Genomic DNA, 13476 nt, shown 5'->3' on the forward strand with positions numbered 1-13476 from the left:
GGATGACTGCACAGCAGTGGTGAAAAGTAATGGTGGTGTTACTGCAGACAGGGAAAAACACAGCATTTTGATTGGAGCGTGTGCCCTGAGACCCAGTGAAGTGCACTCGCCTCAGCTCAGAGAGCACTTGATTGCACAGTACCAATGATCGCATTAAAAGGGCAACAGAAAGCCCATTTACCGTAAAGAGAGTGGGAAAGGGGGCCCAATAGGAAACTGAAAATTGACTTTGACTCCTGTGAGGGGCTATGTCTGACAGCTAGGTGTTGGAGGTGTACATAAAGTTTTTTATTTGTTTTTCCTGGACAGCACACTTTCAGGGACATTGCTTGTATGAGGTCTCAGGACCTCACACAGAAACAAACTTTCTGATTAGAACTTTTCACAGTGTAAAACATGCAAGGTTTACAAGTTAAGCATGTCCAGTATTGAGATTGATGAGCTAATTTTACACTATATTCCATGGCATATGGATATGTTTTTAACCTTTGCTACCTCCACACCTGACTCTGCTTACTCAGGAAGGACACTGACCACTCACGTCTGGCCCTCTGTGCACCTAGCTTAGCTTTTTTCTGGCAGTGAAAGGACAATTGTAGAGGCATCTGCTGCGTTCAATTCCACAGGAAAGAGGAGAGCAGATGGAGACTCAAGGTTTAAGTGATTAGAAGGCAGTAGATTGGAATACAAATTGGATTTAAAGAAATTAGACTGATATAAATCGAATGGAGTCGCCACAGTTTAGTGCTGTGCATGCGCATTGGCCTTAGTGGAAAGCCACCATGGGGCTTGTGGATTATAGGGGAAGCAGATGCTTCAATGAGATAAGAATGAATGTGCATTCGACACTCCATCAAGAGAGATGGGGGGCTCCATGTCTGTCCTTTATATCGCCCTCCATTTATCAATGTCACAGTGTTAATTGCTGCTTCATTTATTAAGTCACTTATTACCAGAATACTAAGTTCCTCTTATAGGAATCTAGCTGCTGGCTAGGTTACCGTTACTTACATGGGTGAAAGAGCATACTGTAGCTTTTTGTTCCACCACCCATACCGCATCTTCAGTTTTCCACACAGTGCCATTAAGATGAGATCATGACCTGTGAGAACATGCTATCACCACCCATTCAACCACAGACTGCTGTCTGTGTCCCCAGTTAGTACAAGACACAAGGGCTGATCACTAATCAATGACAAGGAAATGGAGGGAATTAGCCCAAATTAGGAAGAAGAGAGAACAAACTACTTTCTGTTCAGGGGTCAATATGCTACTGTCTTAACCCAGATTCCTGAAAACTGGTGAACTGGGATGCTGATGAGAAAATGCATATGTTTGCATGAGTGTGTGTGCGTGTGTACATATATCCACCTCATTTAGAATCTTTGAAATGTATTTTGTGCTGATGGGTGGGTTTTTACCTGCTGTGTATTTCTGCCCATAGGCTTATGTGCAGAAATTGCCATGGGACAGGTTGTCCTAGTTTCCCCTGGGGGAGTCAAGTATAATGCTTGGTGAAACATGTGCAAACCCAGCTGAACAAAGAACTGGAACCTCCACTGTTCTGCCTCTATCCCATGTTGAAATTAGCTCTTACTCAAGCACAAAGGCTTATGTGGTACATTGGGCTTCTGTACAGCCGGCATCACCCTCTTAGCCCACTGCACTGCCTTGAGGAAAGTCACAGTCATCAGCTCTGCTCAATCGCATGCACACTTGCAACAACTAATTTTAGGACAAAGAGTTCAGCTCTCAGCTTAATAAAACATTGCTTAGTTAGGATGTAACTGTAAGTTAAACCACAATCATTGATAGGGTATCTAATGTGGTTCAAAAGAAAGACTATTAAAAACAGCTGTCTGGAAAAGTTTGACTTATTCCCTCTGCTATGTACTGGGCCTTTTATCGTTTGGTGCTGGATCAAACCATTTGATTGTTGCATGGTTCCCATGGCTTGTGTGATGTAAATGTGTGCAGCCCACAGCATCTTATCTGCATGGATAAGACCTGGTCACAGACACAGAGTGCTCTGACTCAGGGAATATTATCTTAGCCACCAGACTCCTGAAGCTTACCCTCTGCAAGCCCTAATGAAAAGGAGTGGGACATTTTCAGCCACAGGGGATTAGCATTTGACATCCTTCTGGACCTCTTGCACAGTGAACTCAACAGTTTTGTGTGTCGTTTACTCTCAAACTCTTGATATAAGTTTAAACAGAGCAGATAGCTGTTTTTGACCAGTCTGAAACATGTGTTCCTTGTGTGTTTCTCACATGCTTCTGCTCCAAGACAAGGATTATTAACTGACTGTTAGTTAGAGCCATCCAGCCATTTCTCATTGCTTATCTAGTCTCCACGTCAGCCTCTAGTCACGGTAGCAAGCCAAGAAAAATATCCAGCATTGTCAGCATTGTCATCAGCAGTGCTTTCTGGCATCTTTGATTCAGTATTAGTTCAAACCTCCAGTTAAAATGTAAATTTGTTTGATGAAGCTTTAGCAAAGCTTTGCTGTTTGTTCTTGACTAATTTTTCTGTATTTTAATTTTTCTTATTTCTGGTTGGATTTTTTGTATTTCTGTCATTCACAAGACTCATTTTCAACTTTAAAGACATTCTGAAATACATTGCATAAGTAGTAACTGCATTTGGAAATTAGGTTGAAGCTGAATCAGCTTCTTAAGAGGACAGTGTGTCTTCTTGTAAGTCTTTTACAGTATATCGTAATTTCAGTGTAATCATCTTTTATCATCTTTTTGACTCCTCCTGTGTAACAATGTGTAACAAAGTGGCTTGTTGAATTTGCAGCTAATAATTGTGTTTAATAATTATAATCATTTCCAGTATTTCCAGATAGTTTCACTGTTGTTAGTAACATTTGCAAATTACTAATTACAAAAGTGTATTCAATAGAATAATTTAATATATGTCAGTATTGAAGTTTTTATGATGTGTTTCCTTATGATTAATTGCATGCCTCCTTTTTACTTCAGGATCCCGTCTGCGTCAGGAAGACTCCCCACCCCGAATTGTGGAGCACCCCTCTGACCTGGTTGTGTCCAAAGGGGAGCCTGCCACTCTAAACTGTAAAGCAGAAGGGCGGCCGGCCCCAACAGTGGAGTGGTACAAGGATGGAGAGCGGGTGGAAACTGACAAAGATGACACACGATCTCACCGCATGTTGCTTCCCACTGGCTCACTTTTCTTCCTTCGCATTGTTCATGGACGACGGAGCAAACCGGACGAGGGAGTCTACGTCTGCGTGGCCCGGAACTACCTGGGAGAAGCTGTCAGCCGCAATGCATCTTTGGAAGTAGCATGTAAGACAATACTCTGTCTCTTCACCCTCCTGTTTGCTGTCAACCTGAAATTATTAGCTCATATATTATGATTAGACTTTGGCTGAAAAAAGAAAAGGCTCAGTCTTTCTGCAAATGATGGAAAGTCTGGATGTGCATTTGGCATAATAATTATCTTTTTTTTTAGTAAACATTATACAAATTAGAAAATTGCTTTGTATGCAAACTTGGGAATAGCATTAAACAATTCAACATTTCATTTGTGGCAACTGTAATTGCACTTTTTTAGGGTTGATTTCATCTTGCTCTCAGTGTTTTCTATTTGCCAACTCTGTAATAATTTCCTATGGGTCTAAAATGGACTTGTTAGGTGAAGTTGTAGGTGTGAGTTGTAGAGAATCAGTTTTTCAATCAATGAATTTGATACATGCTTTGCTTAGGGGAGTAGTTTTGAAGTTGTCTGCAGATCTTTGAGTTGGACATAAAGCTTCTGTCAGCCTATGAGAGTGACATGAAGGCATGGCAGACATGGGTCCCTCACAGGTGAGTGAGGGTAGAATGACAGGCATGGCTCCTGATGGACATTTAGCTCAAGATGTCTGGACTTTGTTGGCTAATGCTGACAGGCAGAACCTGAGCTGTGGCTCAAATTACCTTTGAAGATGAATCTTCCCCGCCCAGCAGGCTCAGGCTGGGCTTCCCATACATCAGCTCCCAGGCACCTCGATCTGCCCAAAAGTAGAGTGGAAAATCTCCATGGTCTTTTGTTGTTTAAACTCATTATTTGTTTAGTAATACAGTCCTTTGTTTCAAGCAGTGACTGTGTTTGAGAGATATACAGTAAGACTTGAAGATTATTTTCAAGCCTTACTGTGTTTTGGAGATATTTCCAAGAGCTCACCATGAAAGTAACATAAATCTATGAGTAGTGAAGAGAGTTTGCCAACTCTTATCAATAGTGCAGCAAACTGCTGAGCTTGACGACTTAGTTAAGGTAACACCAGCAAATCAGTTGCTAATCAAATGTTTGACATGCCTGACTAGAGCAGAAATAAATAATGTCTTCCATGTGATTGTATTGTAAATGTTGGTATTTACTATGGAAGTAAGATTCGTAGTTAGTTTGTGATCCCTGGCAAAAGGAAATGGAGGGGGTTGGTCTCTGCCTCTGATTCAGTACTCTGCACTCCCAAGGGTCTTCCAGCAACCTCCAAGTGCTAACTGTGTGACAGCCGCTTGATCTATTGATTGCTGTCACAGGGCTCTCCCAGTCTAAATGAAAATTCATGAAAAATTGATGAAGTCTCCAGATTATTTTCTTTTTCCCCTCTCACACAATTTCTTAGCATTTCTTTTCTTTAATCTCTCCCTCTTTAACTTGGAACAAGGGCTGAGTAGCAGAAAGCATTAAATGGAAGCATTTTCTTCTTCAACAGCTTAAAGGTGGTGAGAAAAAGTTCAGAAGACGTTGCAGAGGAGGGAATAGCAAGGTGAAAAAGTAAGAACACGCATCTGATGAGTGTTACCAGTGACAATCAGTGCGGTTACATGCGGGCCATCGGATCGGATTAATGGCTAAATTACAATAAGATTGAGTTATTCAGCTCATGTATACAGCTTAATCTGACAAGAAATGGAATCGGATCGGTTTACTTGCGATCGAATTAAGACCCCGAGATAACCCGACGACATAGACGACAGTGGATCGGATCGAGCGTTCTGCGCATGCTCGAGATATTTTCCCGCGATTGTTACCCGGAAGTCGAAGGAGAACGATATTACTGTTGTTGTTGCCGCCGTCAGAAAGAAACAAACAACACAATGAAGAATGTGCTGTTAAATGGACTGTACTTGTATAGCTGACCACTCAAAGCGCTTCACTACATGCCGCATTCACCCCACTCACACACATTCATACAGCACGTCTTAAGATTCATAACTACCTGCTTTTCTAATCATTCATACACACATTCATACCCCCAATGATACACTGGGGGGACAACATGGTCAACATGGTTCAGTGTCTTGCCCAAGGACGCTTCGCCCGGGGCCGGGCCCGGGCCCGGGGAAGCCAGAGTCGAACCACCGACCTTCCGATTGGTGGGTGACTGCTCTTCCTCCTGAGCTACAGCCACCCTGTTGTGCATTGCTTTGTGCCATAACCATGCTCATCACAAATGTAGAGGGATGTAGCTTCATCTTTCTCTTCATTCGCCATCTTTCTCTAATGCCTTAGTTTTGTTGTTGGTGGTGAAGACGTCCACCGGAAGTGGCTCTATTAGAGATAGTTGAAATGGGTACAGCGCCACATATCGTACTGCGGTATTACATGTTTTGTGCCAGTGATTTGATTCATTCACCACCATAAATCCAAGGGTAATTACCCTTGCTCAGATAAGGAGCATAACCCAACTATAGCTATGATTGAGTTAATCTCATCATGTAAACCCACTGAATGAGTTTGAATGAGATTTGCCAACTTAGACAAAAAGTTTTATTTTGACTATACTTTTACTCCATCTAATATAGCATCATAAATTGCCAATATACCAGCTCAAACAACAGTACAGATATCCAGATAGTTTAATTTTCACAAATAGCATATAGTCTGTAAAACTGGACTCATTTACCAGTCACCTTGCAAGATGAAGATGAACATATCTTGATTTTAATTAGGCGTAGGCTTAAGTGACTTAGTATTTAATAAATTCTGAAACTGACCTCCATGGCTTATACTGTATGTTAACCTGAGGTCAGCACATCCAAAAAGAACCAGATTTGGCCAAGGATGAAATAAGCTGATACCAAAAGTGCAGCTGGGACACCAAATCAACTCAAAACTAAACCTTTAAACCTGCTACTCTTAATAGTTTTTCAAAGTCATGTCATCTTTAAATTCCACAAATTACTGCTATGGCTCTACCTCACACAATTTTGCTCATATTGACGTGGTCTGACAAAAGACATTTTGAGAATACCTGAATTTGACTGATTTGGATGCAACGTGGGTTAAGGAAAAGACTGTACCATTGGGTGAAATGCACTTCAGCAGGGCTGTAGTTGCTTTTGGACCACAGAGTTTAGTTAACTATCTTTTCTGGAGCTCACATCCCAACATTAAAAACTGCAACTTACACCGGTTTTACTCCTAATTAAACTTCTATGTGCAGGTTATTGGCAGTTTTTATTTGTCGTTCTAGTTTTGATTTGTTTAGCTGTTGTTTCTCTTTCATAAATGGTGTGAAACTGTCTGGAGACTTGTGACAAGACAGTCTTCAGTTACTTTTTTATATCCTGAACATTAGTATCTTCAATGTCAACACCAAATGAGTAATGTTGAAACAGATATCCTGCTTTGGAACGGCAACAATAAAATTCCCATGACTTTTGCAGAGTCATTTGACCTGAGAATGAACGATGATTGTATTTGTGTCACTAAAAGAAGGAGAGGAGTAAGTAGGAGACTGTTCCTGCAGTTAGCAAACACAAAAAGATAACCTTCTACCAGTTATAACTTAAAAAAACATTCCTTCAGTCTGAAAATTCCCTATGTTACTTAATTATAATCTGACATTGCACTAAAATTTTATTATAGTAGAATAATTTCCATATAAATTATTTGATTATTAGCAGATCAAAGCCCTCTGAGGCACAATTTAGAAATGTGAGAAGATGAGGACAAAGAAAAAGGATTACAATATGAGGGTAGTTTTTTATATCACGACATTATGAACTTGTTGCAATTTTAATGACAGGGAATACTGGGGAGTATTGAGTGGAAATGTCCTGAAATTATTGTATCGTTAGTGTCTGAACCAGTCAAGAGTCTGGTCAAGGTTAACAAAATGATCAGAATCATGGCAATACTCGTGTAACACAGCACCACTGCTGCTTTGTCATCACTCATTCTCATTGTTATTGCTTTTCTCAATTATGCAGTGAAATTAGCTTGTGTATATACACACATTGACTTCTGTGTAGATATATAACCATTCACAGTTATTCTCTCATTGTTCTTGGGTTTTGCAGAATAAGGAAGAGTTAGGGCTGTTTTGTTGAGCGCTCCATATAGGCTTGTTTTTGGCCCTGGGCTCTCAGCTTTCTCTTTCAGCCAGATCTTCAAGGGGTCTGAGGGGGCAGGAGGGGGTGGGGTGCTAAATCCCTCTGCATTGGCTTTACTGCAGTGATTAGCTTTATCAGGTCCTGACATCCGTCTAGTGATTGTAAAGCCAAAGCTAATCGCACAAGTAGAAGCAGCATTTAAATCTATATCCATGTTGAACTGGGTTTATGATATGTTGTGCACCCCCAGCTCCCCCTGTCTTCTTCTGCCTCCCTCTCTCGCTCCATTGTATTGAACACACCTTTGCCCCCCCGTTCATGAGCAGTTGAGCAGGACCCTGGTGAGATAATTGAATTGCAGCTCTGAAACAGATTGAAGTCAGTGTCCACGGAGCAGAGTGGCGCTGCTGCATGCTGGACCTCAAGCTGGGCAGCACTCACCACTTCAGTCGAGGTGGAGTGAAAAGGGAAGAGGGGGAAGAGGCCTCGAAGAGGTGCTTTTGCATTATTAATGTGGGCCAGATTGGAGAGACTTTACTGTGTCCTTACCAGACTTAATCCATCAACCTTGTCTTCTTTAAGTGTGAGATGTGGAGCACACTTTGTTCACAATTGGATAGACAAGAACACAAACTGCTTAGATTGCTTTGTTTTATATAGGCCCTTGGTACATGTGCTGAGTGCCAGGATAATGCTTAGACATCATTTTGCTGCATATTGGAGAAGATTTAATTACAGCAGTTGTTCACTGTCCTGTACTTCAGAAGAGAAGATAACTTGTAAATGTGTTGCCAAGAGGATATCTGAGAAGACTGCATTGTAATTCTATCCTCCTCAAAACTGACTGCAGGTCAGCTCTTCAGGGTGGACATACAACTGTACTGCATATAAGTGAGTGTGGCCCCTTTCTTTTTTCAGAATAAACTAGGTCAATGAGGAGGTTCATAAATCATTGTGAAGATTGTGTCAGAAATTCTAGCTGCAGCCACAGCTTCTGAATAAATTTCTATCACCGCGAATATCTGTGTATATGTAAGTGTGACAAGGCACACCTGAGGCGACAGGATCCTAAGGAAAATGTTAATTAGCCCTCATCTTTGCAGGTGGAGTATCACACATACATAGAGCCCCAGATATGATCATGAACTGTGTGAACAGGTACAATTTTAATTGGATGTCAAGTGTGTTTCTGGCCCTCTGACGTGTACTGTATGTGGTTGCATGTGTATTAAATATATGTAATCATTAGGGGGGGTAGCATCACAAATGAATGAAAGTATGCAATCTTGCGGTTTTGCTTAGTTTGTAACCTTTAAAAATGTAAATTACACTGAAATGAAACAGATGTCTTGGGTTGATTCTAAATGCCGCTTGGAATGGGATTGGATGACTTTTAAAAAGGTCCTTTGATATCATCTAATGTACCACTTTTGCAATTAAGTGAATCGTTAGGTAGCATTTGGTACTCGTACAACAAGGTAATTAGCAGTGAAATAGAGTTGGGAGAGGTGTGAGTGGTGAAGAGAGGAGGAGGGTACCAAGCTGTTCCTGTTGTGTCCAGCATGAGGAAAAGCTAATAAAGGGAGAGGCCAAGAGGAGCAGACCAGGTGGGGAGTGAGGCTGAGCTGCACTGCAGAGCTCATCTGGGCTCATTATTCCAGTTCAGAAATGAGAAAATGGGGTGACAAGTGCACACAAACAGCAGACTCTCATACAGTCTCAGGCACGTGTACACAAACACCTGCCCGCATGCTGGTATAAACCCCGGTGGGCAGAGGTTTAATCTGCACCGAAGTCCTTGAGAAATAATGAAGGGTAATGAAGGAAGCAGCAACAATAGAACCATTACAGCACATTAGTGATGCATGCACCAGTTAGGAAATAAAACACAATCTCGAAAACCAATATGAGTTTAATTTGCACACTCCATACATCTCCGGGTATCTGATCATTTAGTGAAATAAGTAGGAGAGTTTGATTGATACACTTTTGGAAAATATGGTGATTTTGATTTTTAGACAGCAAAACATTCTAACATGAATTAACTGGCCGATTTGATCTGAAGCTATAGAAGTTAGTAGTTACAGAAATTCAAGCCACAAAGGGGGAACAAAGGATTCATTATATTGTAAATTTCCAACAATGTATTTTATAAAGGGAAGGCATAGCTTGAAACCACACCACCATCTGTACAGCTACGGTGCCTCCTTTGATATATTTGCTGCAGACTATGCTCAGAGTCAAAGCCATTTCTAAATTACTCCGAGAAATTTTTAATTTTCATTAGGTTCTGTGATCAAAATAATTTTCACATCTCCACATGTTGCATATATATATATATATGTCAGTATTGATTCCACTGCTGTAGTCTGGCTCTGATGTTTAGAACCCAGAATCAATGTTTGTCTAAAACAATACAGACTTTTAGATTTACCTTTTTAATCTTTTTGGCACACTTTGGAATGTGTTTAGCTTGATTCTTAGAAGTTGCTCAGGTAGCATTTACACAAAAACATGGGATTCTGCCTGTTCAGAGACATTGACTCATTAACATTAGCTCATTGCAGGATCATTGATATAATTGTTATTTTTAGTTCCTCAGCACTTTTTATATTTCCTGCTGGAGGTGATGGCAAAAAGATATAAAAGCAAAAAGCACATACACAAAATTTCCTCATGTTGTCCTGTGATTGAAAAATAAAAGATGCCAACCTTTGATGCAAGGGTGTGAAAAATATCGCCTCTTGATGAATTGTTAGAAGAGAGAGCCCTGATTAAATGTGTCAGCTCTGTGTCTGTGCAGCAGGAGTTTGCTGACCTCTACAAAGAGCATTTCCTATTTATTGGAATTTACACACTGACCACACACGCACAAGCATATGTGTTGTTCTTTCTACTTATGTATACTAGCAGGCACACTACCTAACTCCTGTACAATGCTTGGAAAGCGACCATCCTGTTGTAGTGGAGAAGAAATTTGGGGGAGAAAAGTCTCGAGAGAAGATAAATCATAGGATTATATTACGGTCACTACCAGCACTCTGACCTTTTACTGTCTCACATACACACACACAAAAATACCACATTCCCATACACACACAATATGTCCTGAGACTGCATTTTTGCTTTCCTTAGTGGGCTTTTTAGTCCCAGCTTTGACCTCCCCAACTGTACCTAGGGACATAGATTGTCTGCGTTGCATCTGTCAGAGAAATACTGAGCTCTAGAAGGGAAACACTGCATGTCTGTACTGTGGAACTTTGTTGCTGAATAATGACAATGGTAATGGAGTGTTGTTGCAGGAGCTGAGGACTAAGATGGAAAATGTAGTGAGAAAGTTCATGAAGGTGGCAGAGAGATGGAGTATTTAATTAGATCCCAGTTTGGGACGTCCTTTGGCTATCATTCTCAGCCTCTTATCAGCTTTTTTGTCTCCTTTTCTTTCGTTCTTCACCTCTCTACTTATACCATTGTGACATTTTTAAGTGCTCAAATCACATTAAACAAGTATGCAATTCTCTGCTATGGACTCCATGGCCCATCGGCAGAGGAGTGAGCTGTCAAGCAAATAATGCTGAACCAGCCTCTTCTCACGTCCATTAGTGCCCGGAAAGATGAAGCACCCGTCTCACTGGGTTTTGTTGTGTTTCTTTTATACACCCTACTCTCACTCCTTCACATTTTCTCTGTTCCTCTCTTTATAGTGACACTTTTATTGATGGCCTCTCCTCTCTGACAATGCAGGTCCATTGCTTTGTTTCCCCAGCCTCTCTGTGTTTTTCCTCTTTTGCCTTATTCTCCTTGGTCCCACCACACCGGTGCATCTCATCACTCTTGCTATACTGCGTCAATGCTATGTCTGCAGTGACTCAAAAAATAATATTTGTATTACCATCATTAATACTTACCAATCTTTGTATTTAGTCTATAAATTGAACAAGTTTGGGAGCATTGTTGTAAAAAGTGAGCTCAATCACGTGAGCACATTTCATTTAAAAAAAAAAAATATATATATATATATATATATATATACTGTCTTTTGCTGCTGTTTTCACTCTCATCATACACTTGGAGAAGTAGACTGAGCTGTGTAAATTATTGAAATCTGTCTGCAGGCTGATTATTGATCACTGGAAAACACAGAGGGTTTAGCTTTCATGGGTGGATTGCACTTTGATTTCTGTTTTGATATTGACTTGCATGTATGATTGAAATTTGTTCAAGACCTGTGCAGTTTTCAGTTATTCAATAAGGAGATTTATTATGATGATCATCTAAGTCGGAATTTGCCCGTTATTTGTCTGGTAATCTGTTCCTCAGCCTGTATTCGTTGATAACCTAACACATGAGGTTTCCAGCTCCTTAAATTGTTGCACAGGTGTGCTATTCACTGGGATTTAGATTAATATGTGCGATACCACTCTGCTGGTTGACAAGTGGGCGAGGGGACAAGTGAGTGATAATAATATTAATCAAAAAAATGACCCCGAGTTAAATCCCTATAGATGGCTCCAAACTGAGGGTGGCTTGCATTGAGTCCAGCCGGGATTGGCTCCTCTGACCCTTGAAGGACCCTTTGCCCTCTCCTATCCACCCCAGATCTCTGTCATACCATAATTCCTTAACCTAGAGCTCCCCTCCAATGAATGTGTCGCTGTTGTGACTGACTTCCCCCACCCACCTCCCCCTTTCTCTCAGACCCTCTGAGAGTACTAGAGATGGTAATCCATCATATGGAGCTGGGGAGGAGGTGACAGGGTGGATGGCTGAAGTTCAGGCACGAGCTGATATAGGTTTGAATCACATGTCGCCAAAATTGATTCACCCTCTGGTGTGTGGAATGCTGTGTTATTTCTGCACCAGTGTTCCTGGTTCAAATGGCCATTTTTTCCTCAGTTACTTTCTCACACACCCTTAAACACACATTCATTCGCACGCATGCCCTTGCGCAACACTATGCCTTGCACAATGCTGCTTGGGATCAATCCTGTGAATGGGTCAGGACTCACCCAGGCCAATGATTCAGCCTGTTTATTTTGGTTTACAACTGTCACTCTGAACACTAGCAATCTGACGGATTTGCTCTGTTAAATGCTATTGTGCACACAAAAGTGTGCAAACACACTCAAAAATGCTCAAAGGTAAATGGCCTTTGTGGCTGTTATTCTAGTTGTGCAAAGATTAAGGGCAATCCTTTCTTAAAGTAGCCTTTTGGAAGCATAGGAGATGCAGCATTTCAGCTTCATTAGATTCTGAACTCAACTGTGAGAGAAGGAACGGAGGTGGGGGAAGGGAGGAAGAGACAAACTACAAACTGACCATAGGAAGGTGAGGATTCATATAACTGTGTATAAAGCAGTTAAATCCTTTGGATATTCATAGTCCCAGCATATTTTTGTTGGTGTGGATTTCTTTTTATTTGTTATTGTCGTGTACTTTTTTGTTCCTGCTTTACAAGCTCTTGCAGTAAACTTTAACCTTTTTTTCTTTTTTTTTGTGGCAGGATTACTGAGGGTCTGGTTGTGTTATGACTTGGTGATCTTACCTCAGCGCAGACAGATATTGTGTTTGGCTTGGATTATGTTTGTTGTAAGGGACACCTACCACTGACCGGAGCCCTCAACAGCTGCAGATCAGAGTTGAAACCTAATCATATAGTCTCTGCTGTCTCCCTCTCTTTCCTTCTATTCCCTTCTCTCTTCTGATCTCCTTTCTCCATCCCCTTTTCCCCTCCCTCCCTCCATCTAGTTCTCATTTCCTTTCCTGCTTTTTGAAAGTGATACTCAGAGTATTTTGGTCCCTTTCAAAAGTTAGAGGAGGCAAGATCAAATGTTTAAGAGAGCAGTTTCTAACACAGCTGTGATTCCATTCTACTATACAGCTTGACCTTTACACAACTGTGCTGCTGCATCCAGTCGGCATATCAGCAGAAGAGGTAGTGCGTCTATATCAGTGTCTAGTTGAGGGTGACCCTGTGTGTTTCACACCTAATGGCTGCCCGTTTTGATGTGTTGTATAGCCTAACCGCTGCCTCTGCCTGTTAAACTCCTCGAGGGTCACTCCCAGGCTTGGCCAAGGTGAAGGATAGGGCACTGAGTTTTGATGTTGTTCACTCACC

General features: G+C 41.2%; 1 protein-coding gene across 4 annotated transcripts in view; it reads left to right on the top strand.

The window, feature by feature from the left end:
• The window catches only part of robo2 (roundabout, axon guidance receptor, homolog 2 (Drosophila)), a 152811-nt gene that overhangs the window by 9521 nt on the left and 129814 nt on the right, over positions 1 to 13476 (top strand). For all 4 annotated transcript variants that reach the window (XM_072392165.1, XM_072392166.1, XM_072392167.1 and 1 more), the window contains exon 2: positions 2991 to 3317. In XM_072392165.1, coding sequence (XP_072248266.1) covers positions 2991 to 3317 — 327 coding nt within the window. The remainder of the gene's footprint in view (positions 1 to 2990; positions 3318 to 13476) is intronic.

The sequence above is a fragment of the Leuresthes tenuis genome, unplaced genomic scaffold (assembly GCF_036924035.1).
Source record: "Leuresthes tenuis unplaced genomic scaffold, fLeuTen1.0.hap1 SCAF_9, whole genome shotgun sequence".
Classification (NCBI taxonomy): domain Eukaryota; kingdom Metazoa; phylum Chordata; class Actinopteri; order Atheriniformes; family Atherinopsidae; genus Leuresthes; species Leuresthes tenuis.